At 44.9% G+C, this 23,386-nt stretch overlaps 1 protein-coding gene across 1 annotated transcript in view; it reads right to left on the bottom strand.

Moving 5' to 3' along the window:
- Positions 1-12,860: 12,860 nt before the first annotated feature.
- The window catches only part of LOC117389232 (insulin-like growth factor-binding protein 2-B), a 30,965-nt gene continuing 20,439 nt past the window's right edge, over positions 12,861-23,386 (bottom strand). The window contains exon 4 of the mRNA XM_033986876.2: positions 12,861-13,040. Within this exon, the coding sequence (XP_033842767.1) occupies positions 12,888-13,040 (153 nt within the window). The 3' untranslated portion in view covers positions 12,861-12,887. The remainder of the gene's footprint in view (positions 13,041-23,386) is intronic.

Below are 23,386 nucleotides of genomic sequence, written 5' to 3' on the forward strand. Positions count from 1 at the left end.
GGTTTAGTCCTGGTTTAACCCTGGTTTAGACCTGGTTTAGTCCCGGTTTAGTCCTGGTTTAGTCCTGGTTTAGTCCCGGTTTAGTCCTGGTTTAGTCCCAGTTTAGTCCCGGTTTAGTCCTGGTTTAGTCCCAGTTTAGTCCCGGTTTAGCCCTGGTTTAATTCTGGTTTAGTCCCGGTTTAGACCTGGTTTAGTCCTGGTTTAGTCCTGGTTTAGTCCCGGTTTAGTCCTGGTTTAGTCCCGGTTTAGTCCTGGTTTAGTCCCGGTTTAGTCCTGGTTTAGTCCCGGTTTAATCCTGGTTTAGTCCCGGTTTAGTCCCAGTTTAATCCTGGTTTAGCCCTGGTTTAATCCTGGTTTAGTCCCGGTTTAGTCCTGGTTTAGTCCCGGTTTAATCCTGGTTTAGTCCCGGTTTAGTCCCAGTTTAATCCTGGTTTAGTCCCGGTTTAGTCCTGGTTTAGTCCTGGTTTAATCCTGGTTTAGCCCTGGTTTAGTCCCGGTTTAGTCCTGGTTTAGTCCCGGTTTAATCCTGGTTTAGTCCCGGTTTAGTCCCAGTTTAATCCTGGTTTAGTCCCGGTTTAGTCCCAGTTTAATCCTGGTTTAATCCTGGTTTAGCCCTGGTTTAATCCTGGTTTAGTCCTGGTTTAGTCCTGGTTTAGTCCTGGTTTAGTCCTGGTTTAGCCCTGGTTTAGTCCCGGTTTAATCCTGGTTTAATCCTGGTTTAATCCTGGTTTAGTCCTGGTTTAGTCCTGGTTTAGTCCTGGTTTAGCCCTGGTTTAGTCCCGGTTTAATCCTGGTTTAATCCTGGTTTAATCCTGGTTTAGTCCTGGTTTAGTCCTGGTTTAGTTAATACCTCCTCTTTAATATCTTTTTCACATGTTTAATCAGAGGAGAACGCAGCTTCTACTCATAAAACCTGATCCTCCACAGCCCCAGAGAGCCAAACACGGAGCCAAACACGGAGCCAAACACGGAGCCAAACACGGAGCCAAACACGGAGCCAAACACGGAGCCAAACACGGAGCCAAACACGGAGCCGTAGTGGAGGGAGGCCGATCGGATGTGAACCATGTGAAAATCACGGCACTAAACCCAAACAAACACAGTGTGGATTACGTGTGGCATCCAACAAGCAGCACAGTGGTGTTTAAAGCGGCGCTGAGGTTTGGCCGTGTCTGCACGCCGAGAATCACACGCCGAGAATCACACGCCGAGAATCACACGCCGAGAATCACACGCCGAACAACTCCCCGAACGCTCTGACCTACTTTCTCAACACCAGCGCCGTCGATAATCCAGGAAAATTGAACGTACTTCCGAATGTGTTACTTTTGTTCATCGCTTTCAGAACTAACGACCTTTTTTCGACGCTTCAGCAGATGCAGTGAATGCGCCCCCTGTTGGCCAAAATACAGACGATTTCTACCTGCTACTCTTGACAAAATATTCAGAATGAAACTTTTGAAATCTGTAATTAACTAAAGCTAAAACTAACTAACGACTATCGGACGTCCCTCTACGTATCTCCGCACAAACTCAACCGGGAAATACCGTTATAAACTTTAGGAAAACTGTCAAACGAGGCAAGATATGAGCAAAAAATAAAAATATAAATGTGTTAACTGTATAAACGGTGTTGTCTGATCTGTCATATGCACGTCCAGGTGGGTCGTACTCATTTACATTTACTTTTTTTTTTTTTACGAAATTATACTTTTACCTCTATTTGAGTAGTATTTGTATTGAAGTAACAGTACTCTTACTCGAGTAAAAGTAGTGTTTTCTCTTCTCTCCGTGACTGAGTCTAAAGTGACGTGAGTTTTATGTAACAATATGAACTTGTTTCTTGCAGTTTTCTTGGAGTGCTGCTTTGCACTTCTACTTGAGTAACATTACTTTGAAGTAGCGATACCGTTACTTGAGTACAGTTTTTGTCTGCTCTGCCTCGTCTGAGCGTTTGACCCGGTGCGTTGGTGCTGGTGCTGACTCACACACAGCTCACAGACTGAAGTTTCTACGTAAAAGAACAGAACTCCAGGCCAGAGGATCAGCAAGAGAGCGCACGCAGCGACATGTCTACTGTTACAAAGAAGACTCCAGTGGAAATGTACAAAACAAGGATCAAACCAGGATCAAACCAGGATCAAACCGGGACCAAATCAGGACCAAATCAGGACCAAACCAGGACCAAACCAGGAGCAGCAGAGGATCAGTAAGAGAGCACACGCAGCAACATGTCTACTGTTACAGACGCTCCCGGAAGACTCCAGTGGAAATGTACAAAACAAGGATCAAACCAGGATCAAACCAGGATCAAATCAGGACCAAATCAGGACCAAACCAGGACCAAACCAGGACCAAACCAGGTGGCAAACCAGACCAAACCAGGAGCAGCAGAGGATCAGCAAGAGAGCGCACGCAGCAACATGTCTACTGTTACAGACGCTCCCGGAAGACTCCAGTGGAAATGTACAAAACAAGGCTCAAACCCAGATCAAACCAGGACCAAACCAGGACCAAATCATGACCAAACCAGGACCAAACCAGGCAGAGGATCAGCAAGAGAGCGCACGCAGCAACATGTCTACTGTTACAAAGAAGACTCCAGTGGAAATGTACAAAACCATGTACAAAACCAGGATCAAACCAAGATCAAACCAGGACCAAATCAGGACCGAACCAGGAGCAGGACCAGGATCAAGACAAAGTCAGGACCAGGAGCAGGACCAGGAGCAGCAGAGGATCAGAGGATTATGTCAGAGGCTCCCAGAAGAATCTCGTGGAAATGTACAAAACCGGGACCAAACCACAAGCAGGACCAAAGCAGAACCAGGACCAAGCCAGGACCAAACCAGGACCAAGCCAGGACCAAGCCAGGACCAAACCAGGACCAAGCCAGGACCAAGCCAGGACCAGGACCAAGCCAGGAGCAGAACTAAACCAGGACCAGAGCAGCAGAGAATCAGTGAGGGAGTGCACTCATCAACATGTCTACTGTCACAGAGAAGACTCCTGTGGAAATGTACAAAACCAGGACCAAAACAGGATCAAATCAGAACCAAACCAGGAGCAGGAGCAGGACCAGGAGCAGCAGAGGATGAGTGAGAGAGCGCACACATCAACATGTCCACTGCTACAGAGAAGACTCCCAGAAGACTCCAGTTGAAATGTACAAAACCAGGACCAAGCCAGGACCAAGCCAGGACCAGGACCAGGAGAACCAGAGGATCAGTGAGGGAGCGCACGCATTAACACTGCTATGGAGAATACTCCAGTGGAAATGTATCAAACCAGGTCCAGGACCAAACCATGACCAGGACCAAGTCAGGATCAGGACCAAACCAGGAGCAGAACAAACCAGAAAACCCTGCTATTTTTTAGTTTTTTGATCTGTTCAAATGTTGTTTCCTCGTCACAAACAGACCTGCAAATTTAGACTAAGTTCTCTCAAACTGAAAACACTCTGTTCCACCTTGTGATGTCATCATGTGGTGATACAGGAAGTGCTCCACTGTGTTTTTAAACTCCACGCACCTTCATTTCTAGAATCATTTGGATCATTTCAGCTCTGGAACAGCCACTTATCTACTACTGAACTAAAGGTAAAAGGAGCTCGAAAACTACCACTTCATGACATCACAAGGTGGAACAGAGCGTTTTGAGATTTGGAGATGTGACAGACTGATAATAAAGTGTGTGAATGAAACAAAACACAACTCCAGGTGTGTTTTTGAGGAGAGAACAGCATTAGAACATGACTTATTCAGTTACAGGAGTTTGTATTCCATTGAAAAGCATTGGAACAGAGAGTGGGGTCATCTCTCCACAGATCTGACCTGTAACCTGACCTGCTGGTGTCCAAAGTTTGTCTGCACTGAAATAGATACGATATGATGTGAAGACTTACTGGAACACTGCAGGTGAAACAATAACATCTCCAGGGAGACAAGAACCTGGTGAAAAGTTCCATAATAGACCTTTAAATGTTGACCTGTTTGACTTTAGAGCAGGACTGTTTTTAAACATTATACACGATTATGAGCTGGTACTTCAAATTTAGTCCTGGTCTAGTCCTGGTCTAGTCCTGGTCTAGTCCTGGTTTAGTCCTGGTTTAGTCCTGGTTTAGTCCTGATTTAGTCCTGATTTAGTCTTAGTTTAGTCCTGGTCTAGTCCTGGTTTAGTCCTGGTCTAGTCCTGGTTTAGTCCTGGTTTAGTCCTGGTTTAGTCCTGATTTAGTCTTAGTTTAGTCCTGGTCTAGTCCTGGTTTAGTCCTGGTCTAGTCCTGGTTTAGTCCTGGTCTAGTCCTGGTCTAGCCCTGGTCTAGTCCTGGTTTAGTCCTGGTTTAGTCCTGGTCTAGTCCTGGTCTAGTCCTGGTTTAGTCCTGGTTTAGTCCTGGTCTAGTCCTGGTCTAGTCCTGGTCTAGTTCTGGTCTAGTCCTGGTTCAGTCCTGGTCTAGTCCTGGTTCAGTCCTGGTCTAGTCCTGGTTCAGTCCTGGTCTAGTCCTGGTCTAGTCCTGGTCTAGTCCTGGTCTAGTTCTGGTCTAGTCCTGGTTCAGTCCTGGTTTAGTCCTGGTCTAGTCCTGGTCTAGTTCTGGTCTAGTCCTGGTTCAGTCCTGGTTTAGTCCTGGTCTAGTCCTGGTCTAGTCCTGGTTTAGTCCTGGTCTAGTCCTGGTCTAGTCCTGGTCTAGTCCTGGTCTAGTCCTGGTCTAGTCCTGGTTCAGTCCTGGTCTAGTCCTGGTCTAGTCCTGGTTTAGTCCTGGTCTAGTCCTGGTCTAGTCCTGGTTCAGTCCTGGTCTAGTCCTGGTCTAGTCCTGGTCTATTATGACTCAAGTAAAAGTTATAAATTATAGAGCACAGACATATAATTAAAAACATTTCTCGTTCTACATTTTGTGATCAAGTCCTGCAATATATTTAAAAAGTAACTGTAGTGAAATGAGAGTATAAGTACTGTATTTTCCAGAGTGTAAGTGTAACTTTTTGTCATAGTTTGTCCGGGGGTGAGACTTATATGTGAAATTATTCAAATATATCATTTCACATCTTTGTTATTGTCACAGTGACAGTCGTGCGACGGCAAATTAGACCTGAAGACGAAGAATTCAGTGTCTGTGCTTCAGCTGAATAAATATAAATGTGTTACGTTAGCGTTAGCATTAGCGTTAGCATTAGCGTTAGCGTGATGTACTGATATTCAGCCTGTTGGTCCACATTTTATTATTATTATTAGAACTTCACTTTAAAGATAAAATGTCTGTTCTTGGTCTCGGATTTTGTAAAATAAATTTCCCAAAAAAATGCGACTTATACTCCAGAGCGACTTATATATGTTTTCTTCTTCATTATTATGCTGTTATTTATTTATTTTTAATTTTTTTGGTTCGACTTATACTCCAGTGCAACTTATTTATGTTTTTTTCTTCATTTTTTAATTTTTTTATTTTTATTTTTTGGTGTGACTTGTACTCTGAGCGACTTATATATGTGTTTTTTCTTTTTTTTTCTTTTTTTTTTTTTGGTTCGACTCTTACTCCAGAGCGACTTATACATGTTTTGTTTTTTTTCTTAATTTTTATCAATTTTTTGGTGCGAATTATAGTCCAGAGCGACTTATATATGTTTTTTTCTTCATTATTTTGTGTTTTTGTTTTTTTGGCTGGTGCGACGATGCGACTTATCCTCCAGGGCGACTTATATTCCGGAAAAGACAGTCTTCAGAAAATGTTTTCCTGGCATTGCATGTATTCCGTTCGTACCCAACACTGAGTAAAAGTACTGTTACACTTTACAGTATTTCTTATGTATGAAGTACAAAAAGTGGTCAAAATTAAAACTGTATTAAAAGTTTACTGACATAAATGTAACTGGGTGAATAAAAAAGTAAAAAATAGTGACGCAACTTCCCACAGATTTGCTCTTTTGCTCTAGACTCTATGGTGCGTTTCCTCTCGTTCCATAAAAAAAGCGACACATTGCAGCTTTATAAAGTGCCTCACGTGACGGCTCATGTTTCCGTCTTTCCCATGTCTCTGTTTAAATACTGCACATTCTTCGCTGAATACCTCCAGTCGCCTCATACTCGGCGTAATCCCTCACTCTGCTCCGTTTCCTGCTAAAATTAGACGAACCGTGTGATTTAAAGCGAAGACAAAACAGCTATTACAGCGTGAACGTTCAACAGGAGGCCGCTTCCGTCCGGGTTTAGGGCTCGGACCGCGCGGAACTGCACAGGCGGAGGGAGGGGCCCGGAGAAAGTAGGACGACCCACTGCGCGAAAAACAAAACACAGGACCGAGCGAGATAATGGTACGGTCTGAAAAGGAGGAGGAGCAGCACAAACCAAACAGTCCGGTTAGTCTCTGAACTTCACTACCTGGTCATACGTCGGCCGGATTGTCCGTCTGTGTGTTTGTTTTTACTGCAGAGAGTTCAGCCTAACCCTGTTAAAGCTGCGCCGCGTGACTTTTCTGGGCTTCCTGTTCGTTGCCATGGAGATGAGCTCGTTCTACCTGAATTGATCCGCAGGCGTTGATCTGGATCGATGGATTGAAAAACGTGGATTCTTATCGTGAACGGAGGCTCCTCTGCAAATATGTACAGTATGTTCTGGAGTATAAGTCGCTCTGGAGTATAAGTCGTTCTGGAGTATAAGTCGTACTGGAGTATAAGTCGTACTGCAGTATAAGTCGTACTGGAGTATAAGTCGTACTGGAGTATAAGTCGTACCGGAGTATAAGTCGTACCGGAGTATAAGTCGTACCGGAGTATAAGTCGTTCTGGAGTATAAGTCGTACTGGAGTATAAGTCGTTCTGGAGTATAAGTCGTACTGGAGTATAAGTCGTTCTGGAGTATAAGTCGTACTGGAGTATAAGTCGTACTGGAGTATAAGTCGTACTGGAGTATAAGTCGTTCTGGAGTATAAGTCGTACCGGAGTATAAGTCGTACCGGAGTATAAGTCGTACCGGAGTATAAGTCGTACCGGAGTATAAGTCGTACCGGAGTATAAGTCGTACCGGAGTATAAGTCGTACTGGAGTATAAGTCGTACCGGAGTATAAGTCGCTCTGGAGTATAAGTCGTACCGGAGTATAAATTGTATCGTCGTATAAGACGTATCGGAGTGTAAGTCGCACCAGCCACAAAATGCGTAACAATGAAGAAAAAAAACAAAAAACAAAACCAAAACATGTATTTCACATATAAGTCACACCCTCGGCCAAAGTATGAAAAAAAAGTGCGACTTATAGTCCAGAAAATACGGGACTTCTGCTCGTACTTGACAGATTCTTGTTGGGAGTTTAACCTTTATCAAAATTACAAAACTAGAAAACACATTTTTGTAAAACCTTAAATATTATGTCAGATGTGTTTTAGAGACAAACCTGCATTTGACCCGTCCCTCAGTGTCTCTGGGTTAAACCTGCATTTGACCCGTCCTTCAGTGTCTCTGGGTTAAACCTGCATTTGACCCGTCCTTCAGCGTCTCTGGGTTAATCCTGTCAGGAGCAGTGGGACCATCTCCAGATCTTGGTCTAGTCTTGGTCAGGAGTACCTCAGCTGGAGGATTTGACCCATTTTTTGACCCGCAGGTTTTGGGTTAATGGGGCAAATCGGAGTGTCCAGAGGAAACCCACCCAGACACAGGCAGAACATGCAAACTCCACACAAAATTTGACCCCGGGAATTGAACCCAAGTCCCACACTGGAAGAGGTGAAGGAAATGGACTGATGACTGTTTTTTTTTTTTTTTATTTATGTGAAAAACTGAGATAAAAATGATTAAAACACAGAAAACTCAAACAAATGATCTCACAATTAAATTATTAGACTTGGATTTTTCTCTCCTCTCTTTCCTTGCACCCCGCTCTTCTCTCTCCTCCCTCTTTCTCCCTTTTTCTTTCGTTCTCTCGCTCTCATCTCTCCTCCCTCAAACTCTTTCCTCACCCTCTCCTCTTCTCCCTCCTCTTTGCTCCCTCTCACCCTCCTTACCTCTGTCTGCTCAGCCCCTCTTCTCTCTGCTCTCTCTCCTCTTTCCTCCCTCTCCCCCTTCTCTCCCTCTCTCCTCCCTCCCTCTCTTTCCTCACCGTCTCTCCTACCTCTCTCCTCTCTTCCCCTCTCTCCCTCTTCTCTCCCCTCTCTCTCTCCTCTGTAACAGAGCTCTTTCTGACACAGATCTGCTCTTTAGCTCCACACTCTCCTCTCCCCTCTCTTCTCTCTCTCCTCTCCCCTCTCTTCTCTCTCCTCCCCTCTCTCCTCCCCCCTCTCTTCTCTCCCCTCTCTTCTCTCTCCCCTCTCTCCTCTCTCCCCTCTCTCCTCCCCTCTCTTCTCTCTCTCCTCCCCTCTGTAACGGAGCTCTCTCTGACACAGATCTGCTCTTTAGCTCCACACTCTCCTCTCTCCCCTCTCTCCTCCCCTCTCTTCTCTCTCTCTCTCCTCTGTAACAGAGCTCTCTCTGACACAGATCTGCTCTTTAGCTCCACACTCTCCTCTCTCTCTTCTCTCCCCTCTCTCCTCCCCTCTCTCCTCCCCTCTCTTCTCTCTCTCTCTCCTCTGTAACGGAGCTCTCTCTGACACAGATCTGCTCTTTAGCTCCACACGCAGCACAGACGTGTTAAATGTGTTCAATGTGGGTCAGAGGGTTTAGACTTACGTGTGCGTGTGTCCACTGCATGTTTGTCCTTCACATTCATCACACGAGGGTCACTCTTTTATTTTGGACATTTGGCTGCTCTTGTGGCTGCTCTTGTGGCTGCTCTTGTGGCTGCTCTTGTGGCTGCTCTTGTGGCTGCTCTTGTGGCTGCTCTTGCGGCTGCTCTTGTGGCTGCTCGTCTGACACACTGAGCTCTGCGTTTTTAACATCACACCAGAAGATTTTATTCATCTAAGAAGAGCAGCGTGTACGATTCAAAGGACACAAGTACTGGACTGTGGGATTGTGGGAAATAAGTTGTTTGTTTATCCTGTTTCCATGGAGACCTGAAGCTAGCTAAGATGCTACAGCCTTTTTACACCAAATGTGGCAGACGACCAGAGGAGATACGTATCACCGACACAGCAGAGAGTGTGAGGCTGAGACGAGTCTGTCCGTCCGGCTCCACTTGGACACGGGCTGTGACTCTGTAGGACACAGAGTTTATTTATTCATTTATTTATTTGTTTATTTATTTGTTTATTTATTTATTTATTTATTCATGTATTTATTTATTTATTCATTTATTTATTTATTCATTTATTTATTTATTTATTCATTTATTTATCCATTCATTCATTTTTTTTATTCATTCATTTATTTATTTATTTATTCATTTATTTATTTGTTTATTTATTTATTTATTTATTCATTTATTTATTTATTCATTCATTTATTTATTTATTCATTCATTTATTCATTTATTTGTTTATTTATTCATTTATTTATTTATTTATTCATTTATTTATTTATTCATTTATGTATTTATTTATTTATCCATTCATTCATTTATTTATCCATTCATTCATTTATTTTTTTTTTTTATGTTTTTATTCATTTATTTATTTATGTATTTATTCATTCATTTATTTATTTATTTATTCATTTATTTATTTGTTCATTTATTCATTTATTCATTTATTTATTCATTTATTTATTTATTCATTCATTTATTTATTTATTCATTCATTTATTCATTTATTTGTTTATTTATTCATTTATTTATTCATTTATTTATTTATTCATTTATTTATTTATTCATTCATTTATTTATTTATTCATTCATTTATTCGTTTATTTATTTATTTGTTTATTTATTCATTTATTTATTTATTCATTTATTTATTTATTCATTTATTCATTCATTTATTTATTTATTCATGTATTTATTTATTTATTCATTTATTTATTTATTTATTTAATACTAACTTCCAATGAGAAAACTAAAAGAACTAAAAATAAATAAATAAATACCACAGCTCCACACGCTGCTGAACGTGTCACGTTTAAAAAGAAAAGAATCAAACCCCAGAGCACAGAGCGGTGGGCGGGTGTGGGGGGTGGGGGAAAACGACCATTTTCAGAGCGATGTCGTCTTGAACGCAGCGCACGGATCAAACATGCACGAGTCACTCTATAACTTAAAAAAAAAAAGCTCCTAAATGTAACTTTGCAATGATCTGTGTTAAAGGTTTAAGTATGTGTGCGTCTGTGTGTGTGTTTGTATGTGCGTATGTTGAAGTATGTGTGTGTGTTTGCGTGTGTGTGTGTTTGTGTGTTCAGGTCTAAACTTAGGCGGCTCCTCAGTGTCACATTTATCACTGTCAGGCGCCTCCTAATCCCTCTGCTGTCAACACTCCATTAGACATGGCCCTCGACGCTAACACGCTAATGCACAGGCTAACACACAGGCTAACACACAGGCTAATGCACAGGCTAACACACACGCTAATGCACAGGCTAACACGCACGCTAATGCACAGGCTAACACGCACGCTAATGCACAGGCTAACACACACGCTAATGCACAGGCTAACACACACGCTAATGCACAGGCTAACACGCACGCTAATGCACAGGCTAACACACATTCTAATGCACAGGCTAACACACAGGCTAATGCACAGGCTAACACACACGCTAATGCACAGGCTAACACGCACGCTAATGCACAGGCTAACACACACGCTGATGCACAGGCTAACACGCACGCTAATGCACAGGCTAACACACAGGCTAATGCACAGGCTAACACACACGCTAATGCACAGGCTAACACACACGCTAATGCACAGGCTAACACACACGCTGATGCACAGGCTAACACACACGCTAATGCACAGGCTAACACGCACGCTAATGCACAGGCTAACACACACGCTGATGCACAGGCTAACACGCACGCTAATGCACAGGCTAACACACAGGCTAATGCACAGGCTAACACACACGCTAATGCACAGGCTAACACACACGCTAATGCACAGGCTAACACACACGCTGATGCACAGGCTAACACACACGCTAATGCACAGGCTAACACACACGCTAATGCACAGGCTAACACACACGCTAACACACATGCTAACGTAGACTCTGGAGATATGTGCAGGCTGTACTCGTGTCACTATGTTAGCGTTTTAGCATGTTAGCGTGTTGTACCTTCACTTTTAGCTTTATTTCATTTCCTCGTTAGATTTGTCTCATTTCTGTCTGAATATGAGGCAGAATCAAATAACTGTCACTAAAAGCCGTCGTATGTAACAAAAAAAGAAAAGAAAAACAAAACAAAACATCTGTCCTTACTGTTAGTGGCTGGCATCTCCACAAACCTGACTCCATCTCCTGCTAGTTTCCATGGAGATAAAGTGTCTCGCTAAAATATCAGACGGTAAGTTACGGACGGATGATCACAAACAGCAGGTTAAGACGTTTACGGAGAGGTAAACACTTAACCCGGACAAAACTTTGAGCGTTTATTTAAAAGTAGGTATTTGTGTGTCAAAGCTAATGCTAATGCTAATGCTAACCTCAATCTAAATCTCAAACAAAACACAGAACAACTACATGAAAATACAAACACAAATGTAAAAACAGCAGCTTCCTGTCTGTGTCCGCTCACTGGTATTTAAGTATCGATTTGTTTTAGCATTAGCATTTTCAGCTAATTCCCAATACACAATAAATGGAGCGGTTGCAGTTTCTGAGAGAACAAGAACTAGCCAGACAGCTCCATGAAAAGGGCTTGAACTGTTCCTTTAGCTGTAACATAGACTGTTTATGTAAATGGATTAGCATTAGCGTTAGCAGCAGGTTTGATTGACAGCGTTGCTAAACACCGGCAGCGCTGGTTTAGCCCGGAGCGGGAGGGGCGTTAGCTTCAACAGCCCACAGAACTCTGAGTAAACTGCAAAGTGTTGGAACATTTTATTATTAATATAAACATTTTAAACTTGAATAATAGAAATAAAAATCAAATTTACAACCAAAGTCAAAGGTCCAAACAAGTACAGCACCGTGTTATACATCAGAATAAAGCAATATGTCAGCGAGCACCCGGACCCCGCTGTATGTTAGCCTAGCGAGCACCCGGACCCCGCTGTATGTTAGCCTAGCGAGCACCCGGACCCCGCTGTATGTTAGCCTAGTGAGCACCCGGACCCCGCTGTATGTTAGCCTAGCGAGCACCCGGACCCCGCTGTATGTTAGCCTAGCGAGCACTCGGACCCCGCTGTATGTTAGCTTGGCGCACACCCGGACCTCGCTGTATGTTAGCCTAGCGAGCACCCGGGACCCCGCTGTATGTTAGCTTGGCGCACACCCGGACCTCGCTGTATGTTAGCCTAGCGAGCACTCGGGACCCCGCTGTATGTTAGCCTAGCGAGCACTCGGGACCCCGCTGTATGTTAGCCTAGCGAGCACCCGGGACCTCGCTGTATGTTAGCCTAGCGAGCACCCGGACCCCGCTGTATGTTAGCCTAGCGAGCACCCGGACCCCGCTGTATGTTAGCCTAGCGAGCACCCGGACCCCGCTGTATGTTAGCCTAGCGAGCACCCGGACCCCGCTGTATGTTAGCCTAGCGAGCACCCGGACCCCGCTGTATGTTAGCCTAGCGAGCACTCAGGACCTCGAGCACAGAGAAGTGGATCCTCCGTTGAAAGTTCAAACTCTCCAGTCACATGGTGTGAAATACATTTTGTCCCAAACATCTGTGTAGAAGTGATTTATAGAAAGTTCTCACAGCTCTCACTGTGGGACGACCCTCAGGCGTCCGGGTGAACTGGTCCACAAAACAGAAGTACTGGTAGTAGTAGTAGTAGTAGTAGTAGTAGTAGTAGTAGTAGTAGAAGTCATAGTATTCAGTGTAGTCAGCTCTGTCTCTTCACATAGAAGTAGTAGTAGTAGTAGTAGTAATATTCTTCAGTACTCAGTCGCCATCTCCGTCACCCCGGTGATGAAGTACTGCTCACAGTTGGGGTCTCCTCGGACTCGAGGGGAAGTCGGGATCTGTTCTCCGGTCAGAGGATTCACACACCAGCACTCTCCCCTCTGCCCCCGAAGAGACATGTTACACTGTGAAGAGAGAGACGCGTTACACTGTGGAGAGAGAGACGTGTTACACCGTGAAGAGAGAGAGACATGTTACACTGTGAAGAGAGAGACGCGTTACACTGTGGAGAGAGAGACGTGTTACACCGTGAAGAGAGAGAGACGTGTTACACTGTGAAGAGAGACACGTGTTACACTGTGAAGAGAGACACGTGTTACACTGTGAAGAGAGAGAGACATGTTACACTGTGAAGAGAGACACGTGTTACACCGTGAAGAGAGAGACGTGTTACACTGTGAAGAGAGAGACGTGTTACACTGTGAAGAGAGACACGTGTTACACTGTGAAGAGAGAGACGTGTTACACTGTGAAGAGAGAGAGACATGTTACACTGTGAAGAGAGACACGTGTTACACCGTGAAGAGAGAGACGTGTTACACTGTGAAGAGAGAGACGTGTTACACTGTGAAGAGAGAGACACGTGTTACACTGTGAAGAGAGAGACATGTTACACTGTGAAGAGAGACACGTGTTACACTGTGAAGAGAGAGACATGTTACACTGTGAAGAGAGAGACGCGTTACACTGTGAAGAGAGAGACATGTTACACTGTGAAGAGAGACACGTGTTACACTGTGAAGAGAGAGACGTGTTACACTGTGAAGAGAGAGACATGTTACACTGTGAAGAGAGACGTGTTACACTGTGAAGAGAGACGTGTTACACTGTGAAGAGAGAGACGTGTTACACTGTGAAGAGAGAGACGTGTTACACCGTGAAGAGAGAGACGTGTTACACCGTGAAGAGAGAGACAAGTTACACTGTGAAGAGACAAACATTATCAAAACGTCCTCCACCCCCGGGACAGGGAGGACACATTAAAAACACGTCCTCCACGCTGGGACAAAAACATTGAGCACATCACAAACGCGCTCTGCTTTTGTCTGCTCTCCGTGCGTGCTCCCGAGGACGCTCCCGATTGGTCCAAAACGAGGGCCATGCTATGGGTGGGCCCCCGGATCGACCAATCACGGCGCAGAACCGGGTCATACCCCCAAATCTCCGGCGGCATCACGTCAGAAGCCCAAACAGCAGCACGCCCGTCCTCTCCCCCACCCGGAGTTGCCAAGTCTGCTTCTTTAGAGCGACTTCGGATTGTGTTTTTATGGAAAATCGTCTCGTGAATGTGGAGATTTTGAGATTTAACTCTTGGAATGCTGATTTTTTGGGAACAACAAGGAGGATTTTTGGAGCTGAATTAATAAATAACTTTTACGACTAATTTTTTTAAATCATTATTAATCCACTTCCTATTATTTTTCAGCTTTTTTTTCGCAAACTGCTTCTCGATCGGTGTAAAACTATGATTTTTTTTTAAGTTTATTTCTGGGTTTTTTTTCTCACAAAATTAAGTAAAAATAAGAATCATCAAAACTTTTGTGCTTGTGTCTCTATGGTTCTCATCTCTGTGGATCATTCTGTTATAATTGACACATTTTAAATCACAATATTCATCTAAAACACATGTGGCAAACTCAAGGCCCGTGGGCAAAATCTGGTCCGCCATGTCATTTTTTTGTGGCCCCCAACAAAGTAAATTAAAAGTTCTGACTGTCTTAAAATGTCAGTTTATCAGGAGATACACAGTTAAACAGACTTTTTTTCATGTGTTCATTAGAAAACCGTGGCGTCCAATAGGAGCTGACGTCGCCGTAAACGTCGTCACAACAAAGCGGCTCAAGTAGAAGTACGAAGAAGTAGTGACTGAAGTAAGAGTAAAAAAGTGTTTGGGAAAAGTACTGCGCAAGTGAGAGTAACTAAAAGAGAAACTATCGGGACGTAACGTTTGATTTATGATTTGAAGTGAAGGACAAAATATGAAGTACAGTCGTCTCTCGTGTCGCGGTTCGTCTTTTCGAGGCCTCGCTGTTTCGCACATTGTGTTCTGCGTCCTGATTGGCTAAGGGATTGTACACCATTGTCCATCATTGTCCTTTTTTTTTTTTTTTTTTGTTATTTTGAGTTTTTTTTAATTTTTTTTGTTATTTTGATTTTTTTTTTTTTTGTTATTTTGAGTTTGTTTTTTTTGTTATTTTGAGTTCATTTTTGATTTTTCTTTTAGTTTATTTTTAACTTTTTTTGTTATTTTGAGGTTTTTTTTTTATTTTGTGTTCTTTTTTTAGTTTATTTTAAACTTTTTTTGGTATTATGAGTTTGTTTTTTTGTTCTTAGTGATTTTGAATTAATTTTTTCTTTTTCTTTTTTATTTAAAATTTATTTTTCAGTATTTTTTATTTTATTTTTCTTTTTTTGTGTCCTCTCTCTCTAACTGCTGCTGTCAGACTCATCATTTTGGTCTTAGGGACTGTAGACCATTGTGTCGTGCGTCCTGATTGGCTGTTGGACTGTAGACCATTGTGTCGTGCGTCCTGATTGGCTGTTGGACTGTAGACCATTGTGTCGTGCGTCCTGATTGGCTGTTGGACTGTAGACCATTGTGTCGTGCGTCCTGATTGGCTGTTGGACTGTAGACCATTGTGTCGTGCGTCCTGATTGGCTGTTGGACTGTAGACCATTGTGTCGTGCGTCCTGATTGGCTGTTGGACTGTAGACCATTGTGTCGTGCGTCCTGATTGGCTGTTGGACTGTAGACCATTGTCCATCAGTCTCCTCCGTGCCGTGTCTCCTGTCCAGTACAGAATGTGTTCGGACAAATTTACATAAACGTTGGATCTCAGTGTGACTCTGAAGTGCTGTACGTTTGCGATTTGTTTTCTCCACCGACAAAACCCACAATGTCGATGAAACGTTCTGCACCGACAAAGACGCCTACGAAGGTTTGAACTTTGAGAGAGTTTAAACGAGAGAGAAATGTGAGAAAATGTTAACGCCTGTGTGAGAAAAGTGTATAAAGTGTGTGGTGAGGGGTTTTACAGACAAAAACATAGAGAATAATGTAAAAAATAAAGCTGTTACTTCGCGGATTTTGTTTATGAATGAACTCAAAAAAAAAAAAAAAGAAAATAAAGAAAATATATAAAAAAACTAAAAATAACTACAAAAATTATAATTAAAATAACTAAAAAAAATAAAAAAAAATAAAAAAAACACAAAATAACTAAAAAAATAAACAAAAAATAATAGAAAAATAAAAAATAAAAAAACAAAACAAAAGCGAAAGGCGACAAAGGTTTGAACTTTGAGAGAGTTTAAACGAGAGAGAAATGTGAGAAAATGTTAACGCCTGTGTGAGAAAAGTGTATAAAGTGTGTGGTGAGGAGTTTGACAGACTAAAGTAAATGTGACTGAATCCTTCGCTGATGCTGCTGCTTGTCGCTCTCTGAAAATCTGGCAACCCCGGCCCCCGCCCCCCGCAGAGCGCTACTCCCGCTAATCGAAGGGGACGCGCGGGGGGGAGGGGGGGACTCAAAAACACATGCCATGAGAAAGAACAAAAAAAGTGACAGTTACAGTAATTATGGCGGGCGCGGAAGGAGGGATGGGTCCAGAGACGAGTGCGGAGGAGCGTTTGGTTTTGGCCCTGAGAAAACACCCACAACGAGACGCGCTTGGCCAAGAAACGACGGCGCAAATTCAAATGATTCAAATCCGATTCTCCATGTCTGATTTGCAAAAGGAGGGAATAACAGGGAAAAGAAAGGAAAATTTAAATTCCGGGCCGGCGATTCGGAAGTGTGTTTGTTCCTCGGGACGCTCGGACAAAAGCATTCCCACAATGTTGGCCAAAACGTGCTATTTTTGTTTTGAAGCGTCGAGCGGGACGTGTTGCCTCGCTCACGACGACAACGGCGAAAACGTGAAGTGGTTAGGGATGGAGAGAAGGGAGGGAGGGAGGGAGAGGGGGAGAGGGAAAGGGAGGAGGAGAGTAGGGGGCAAGGGGTGAGCTGGAGAAAGAGGGAGGACAAAGAACGGGAGATGACAACGAAATGTGAAGTGTTTAGGGATGGAGAGAAGAGAAGAAGGGAGAGGGCGGGAGAAAGGGAGGAGGAACGTGAGGAGCAAGCAGGAGAGAGAGGGAGGAGAAAGAAAGGAAGTTAACAGCGAAATGTGAAGTGTTTAGGGATGGAGAGAAGAGAAGAAGGGAGAGAGGGAGGGAGAGGAGGAGGGAGGGAGAGAGGGAGAGGAGGAGGGAAGGAGAGAGGGAGGGAGGGAGAAAGGAAGGAGGAATGTGAGGAGCAAGCAGGAAAGAGAGGGAGGAGAAAGAAGGGGAGATGACAACAACGAAACGTGAAGTGGTTAGGGATGGAGAGAAGAGAGGGAGAGAAAGAAGAGAAGGAGGGAGAGAGGGAAAGAGAGGAGGAGGGAGGGAGAGAGAGAGGGAGAGGAGGAGGGAGGGAGAGAGGGAGGGAGAGGAGGAGGGAGGGAGAAAGGGAGGAGGAATGTGAGGAGCAAGCAGGAGAAAGAGGGAGGAAAAAGAAGGGAAGACGATAACAGCGAAAACGTGAAGTGGTTAGGGATGGAGAGAAGGGAGGGATGGAGGGAGGGAGGGAGGGAGGGAGAGGGGGAGAGAGGGAAAGGGAGGAGGAGAGCAGGGGGCAAGGGGTGAGCAGGAGAAAGAGGGAGGACAAAGAAGGGGAGATGACAACAACGAAATGTGAAGTGTTTAGGGATGGAGAGAAGAGAAGAAGGGAGAGGGAGAGGGCGGGAGAAAGGGAGGAGGAACGTGAGGAGCAAGCAGGAGAGAGAGGGAGGAGAAAGAAAGGAAGTTAACAGCGAAATGTGAAGTGTTTAGGGATGGAGAGAAGAGAAGAAGGGAGAGAGGGAGGGAGAGGAGGAGGGAGGGAGAGAGGGAGAGGAGGAGGGAAGGAGAGAGGGAGGGAGGGAGAAAGGAAGGAGGAATGTGAGGAGCAAGCAGGAAAGAGAGGGAGGAGAAAGAAGGGGAGATGACAACAACGAAACGTGAAGTGGTTAGGGATGGAGAGAAGAGAGGGAGAGAAAGAAGAGAAGGAGGGAGAGAGGGAAAGAGAGGAGGAGGGAGGGAGAGAGAGAGGGAGAGGAGGAGGGAGGGAGAGAGGGAGGGAGAGGAGGAGGGAGGGAGAAAGGGAGGAGGAATGTGAGGAGCAAGCAGGAGAAAGAGGGAGGAAAAAGAAGGGAAGACGATAACAGCGAAAACGTGAAGTGGTTAGGGATGGAGAGAAGGGAGGGATGGAGGGAGGGAGGGAGGGAGGGAGAGGGGGAGAGAGGGAAAGGGAGGAGGAGAGCAGGGGGCAAGGGGTGAGCAGGAGAAAGAGGGAGGACAAAGAAGGGGAGATGACAACAACGAAATGTGAAGTGTTTAGGGATGGAGAGAAGAGAAGAAGGGAGAGGGAGAGGGCGGGAGAAAGGGAGGAGGAACGCGAGGAGCGAGCAGGAGAGAGAGGGAGGAGAAAGTAGGGGAGATGGAGAAAAGGGAGAGTGATAAATGGAGGGTGGGAGAGGGAGGAGAGAAGGGTAGAAAAAGAGTTGAGCGAGATAGAATGGGAGGGGGAGATGGAGAGACGGGAGAGTGATAAAGGGAGGAGGAGAGAGTTGAGAAGGGAAAGGGAGGGGGAAGGAGAGAGAGAAAGGGAGGAGGAAAGAGGGGCAAGGGGAGAGCAGAAGAGAGAGAGAGGAGAAAGAACGGGAGATGGAGAGAAAGGAGCGTGATAAAGGGAGGAAGAGAGGGAGGGGAGAGGGAGAAGAGAGAGAGTTGTAGAGGGAGAGAATGGGAGGAGGAGAGCAGGGATAAAGGAGTGAGTAAGAGAGAGAGGGAGGAAAAAGAAGGGGTGATGGAGAGAAAGGAGAGTGACAGAGGGAGGACGAGAGGGAGGCAGCGGAGAAAAGAGAGAGAATGTTATGTTCAGAGGGGAAAGGGAGGGGAGAAGAAGAGAGAGAAAGGGAGGAGGAGAGAGGGGCCAGGGGAGAGCAGGAGAAAGAGAGGGAGATGGAGAGAAGGGAGAGTAAGCAAGAAGGAGAGAGGGAGGGAGAGAAAGAAGTAAAGGAGAGAAAGAAGAGAGGAAGAAGAAAAGATAGGTGAGTGGGAGAGATGAGAGGAGAAAGAGAAGGGGAAGAAGAGAAGGAGAGAGAAAAGAGGAGAGAGGGGCAAGGGGAAAGAAGGGAGAGTAAGAATTGAAGAGAGAGAAAAGGAGAGAGAGAAGAGACGGAGAAGGAGATAGAGAGAGGGGAGGTAGAGAGTAAAGACGTGGAAGGGGCAGAGCAGGAGAAAGGGGGGAGAAAAAGGGGGAGATGGAGAAAAGGGAGAGTGATAGAGGGAGGCAGGTAAAGGGAGAAGAGAGGGGTGTAGAGGGAGAGAAGAGAGAGAGAGAATGGGAGGAGGAGAGAGTTGAGAGGGGAAAGGGAGGGGTAAGGAGAGAGATAGGGAGGAAGAGAGAGGGGTGTAGAGGGAGAGCAGGAGAGAGGGGGGGAGATGGAGAGAAGGGAGAGTGAAAAAGGTTGAGAGGAGAACGAGACGGGGAAGAAGAGAAGGAGAGAGAGAAGGAAGGAAGGACAGAGGAAGAGTGAGAGACGGGAAAGTAGGAGAGAGAGACAGGAGCAGAGATGGAGATGGAGAGAAGGGAGAGTTAGAAAGGGAGGAGAGAGAGGACGGGAAAGAGGAGGAGAAAAGAGGGAATTAAGAGATGGAGAAGAAGACAGAGAGAGGGGAAGCAGAGTAAGAAGGGAGAGAGAGATGAAGGAGACGAGAGAGTGGAAGAGTGAGTAGGAGAGGGAGAGGAGGGAAAGAGAAGAAGGGAGAGTGAGAAAGGAGGAGAGGGTTGAGAGAGGAAAGAGGGGAGAGAGAATGAGAAAGTGAAAAGAGAGAGAGAAAGGCAGAGAAGGGAAGAGAGAGAAAGAAAAAACTGCTGCATAATAAAAATAACAGATGTTCATAAATACCATGAGCCACATGTTTCGTTATGTGTCAATGTGAGTTAGGTCCTCAAAATGGCGTCCGTATGATGCAGCAAAGTCAATCAGACACTCGATTTTTACTGTTCTGCTGTGATGCTAAAGCTAACAACAACTAGCATGCTAACAAGCGCTTCAGTCCCCTAAAGAAATCCTTGTCGGACTAAAGCCGTGTGCTGCCGATCGATTGGTCGACTAAAAAGGGGCGGGGCAAACTCAAAACTATATCGTATCTGTGTATCTCACTCAAACTGCACTTACACGACTTCACCTGCAGAGGGAGCTCATGCAACAACTACTGTTTATGCAGGAAAAAGTCGTAGAAAACAGAGCATTTATATAAAGACGGGTTAAAATTGTGACGCACGAACATGATCCAGAGTAAAAGAAAATTCAAAACGTCTTCGCAGATACAACTTTACGTCCAGTCGACAGATTTGGACGTTTCTTTGTGAATCAAGAGTTTAATCTGACGTTTTAAATGTAAATACTAAAAAAAAAAACTCACTCACGACTTCTGTTTTCGGCTCTTGTCTCGTTTAAATCCTTAACATCTAAACAACATTATGAATCGACTAACACAGGGGTCACGACCTTTGACGTAGTTCATGGTGGAGAAAAGCTGCTCAAAGACGTTTGTGGATCCGAACATCGACACGACTCCCAACGCAGATTTCTCCATAAATGTGAGTGTGACGCTTGTTTTGAGCGACAAAAAATAATAAAATATAATGTTATTTAATATTTCAAGGTCATAATAATGTTTAAAAAAATAAATAAATAAAAAAATCAATTTAAAAAAAGAACTAACAAATAAAATGAACACGTAGATTGTTCTTATTAAACAGGGAGGGAGGGGGAGAGGGGGAGGGAGAGGGAGAGAGAGGAGGAGAGCAGGGAGCAAGGGGGGAGCAGGAGAAAGAGGGAGGAGAAAGAAGGGGAGATGACAACAGCTAAATGTGAAGTGTTTAGGGATGAAGAGAAGAAAGGGAGAGTGAGAAGAGAAGGAGGGAGGGGGTGGGAGAAGGGGAGAGGAGGAGGAGGAGAGTGGGGAGCAAGCAGGAGAGAGCGGGAGGAGAAAGAAGGGGAGATATAGATGACAACAGCTAAATGTGAAGTGTTTAGGGATGAAGAGAAGGAGGGAGAGAGGGAGAGGAGGAGGAGGGAGGGAGAGAGGGAGGGAGAGGAGGAGGGAAGGAGGGAGAGAGAGAAGAGAGGGAGGAGTGATAGAGTGGGAGGAGGAGAGCGGGGGCAAGCAGGAGCGAGAGGGAAGAGAAAGAAGGGGAGATGACAACAGCGAAACGTAAAGTGTTTAGGGATGGAGAGAAGAGAGGGAGATAAAGAAGGAGGGAGGCAGAGAAGGAGGGAGGGAGGGAGAGGAGGGAGAGAAGAGCAACCAAAGAGCCAATCAGGAGCGAGGCTGTTGAAGATGACACTGTCAATCAAACCTGTTGCTAACCCTACTCTTACTCATTTTGCCAAACCGCGCGGCGTCGTACGGAGTAACACATTTGTTTGACTTAAGCTACAGGATAAAGTGCCGAATTAGGACCAAGTTTGTTTCTCCCTGGAGTGACTCGACTTTGGTCTGAGTGTCGCGGCCGATCTTAAACCCGCCGCCGTCCTCGTGTGCGTGGTATCGACTCTGAGCTGATCCGTCGCGTCGTATCCTCTGATCTTTGAAACGCTTTAGAGTCTTAAATCGTTTTACTCTCGACGGGAAGCAGCTGACGCCCGGCGAACTCGTACCTTTCAGCTTGCGGCGTACGGTCTCTTCTCTGCCGTGTCCCGCTGCGATTCTCCTCCGTGTCTGGTCTTGTCCTTTATGTTGCGTGTTTTAAAAAAAATTGTTTAAGACTGAAAAATCCTACGTGTACGTCCTGACACGTGAAGAAAACAGGTGCAGGGCCTTTCATTTTCGAATAAGTCCCTTTAAAACGAATCGGACTTTTGAATCCGCAGGGACCGACCAAAGCCACAGCCAGGACCACGTTCAGTTCGTCACATTCGTTTTCATATTTTACAGCCGCTTGAGTTAAACCCGTCGAAGCTTCTGTCCGCAGACGCAGTACTTTCTCTCCCCGGGGTAGTAACTCTAGCTGACATGTTTCCTCCTGTCTCCTGTCTCCTGCGCTCTCACGTTTTATGATTTTTTACGATTCCGTGGCCTCATAAGTCTCCGTGAGCGTAAGGAGCAGACAGACCGAAGCTAAAACGGCTCCCCCCGGTTTAAAAACGTCCAAATTTGTGACAGAGGAGAGCTGCAGATCACCGTAACGTCGCTGCAGGTGTAAAGATCACGAAGGAGACGCCGTGGAAAACACCTGTCGGACGAGAGAGCGGCGCCAGAGACACGGCGACTGACGAGGAAAGGAGTCCGACGTGAGGACGAGACAAAATCACAACATTATTCTGCGTTGAAAAGAGGACGACGTGCCTGGGGTCCAAAATCCACACTTCTGCAATACTTTCTGAAGACGTGAGCGCGGTAAAGACAGCCGTGATTGACAGGTGGATTAGCCAATCAGGGACACAAATTTACATAAACGTTGGATCTCAGTGTGACTCTGAAGTGCTGTACGTTTGCGATTTGTTTTCTCCCCGACAAAATCCACAATGTCGATGAAACGTTCTGCACCGACAAAGACGCCTACGAAGGTTTGAACTTTGAGAGAGTTTAAACGAGAGAGAAATGGGAGGACATTCTTTTTCTTTTCCTTCCTTTCTGTTCTTTCCTTTCCACATCCCTCTTTTCATGATTCTTTCCTTCATCCTACCATTCCAGTTTTATTCCTTCCTTTCTTTCTTTATCCACTATTCTTTCTTTTCTTCTTTCTGTCTTTCATCCTCCATCCCAGGCTTTTCTCTTTGTTTCTTTTTCTTCTTTTCTTCCTAGTTCGCTCCTTTCCTAATGCTTTCCTTCATCGTACCATTTTAGTTTCTTTCTTTCCTTCCTTCTTTCCTTCCTTCTTTCTTTCTTTCCTTCCTTCCTTCCTTAACGAGGGAACACTGTGGTGCTTTTCCACTTTCAAGTCACTCAAAGCTCTTTACATCAAAGAACCACACACACATTCACACACCAGTGCACACAGACACTTTGATGAGGTCGGTTAAGTTTTCTTGCTGAGAGCGGGACTCGAACCGCCAACCTGTGGATCAGTGGACAAACGCTCAATTATCTAAGCTACTGTCACTTCTGGTTTGGTTCTGTCTCAATTTGAAGGCTGCACACTTTGTAGGTTGCACACTTCGAAGGTTGCACACTTTGAAGGTTACAATTTGAAGGTTGCACACTTTGAAGGCTGCACACTTTGAAGGTTGCACACTTTGAAGGTCTTACAATTTGAAGGTTGCACACTTTGAAGGTTGCACACTTTGAAGGTCGCACACTTTGAAGGTTACAATTTGAAGGTTGCACACTTTGAAGGTTGCACACTTTGAAGGTCGCACACTTTGAAGGTCGCACACTTTGAAGGTCGCACAC

This window comes from Periophthalmus magnuspinnatus, chromosome 21 (assembly GCF_009829125.3).
Source record: "Periophthalmus magnuspinnatus isolate fPerMag1 chromosome 21, fPerMag1.2.pri, whole genome shotgun sequence".
In the NCBI taxonomy this organism is placed as follows: Eukaryota; Metazoa; Chordata; class Actinopteri; order Gobiiformes; family Gobiidae; genus Periophthalmus; species Periophthalmus magnuspinnatus.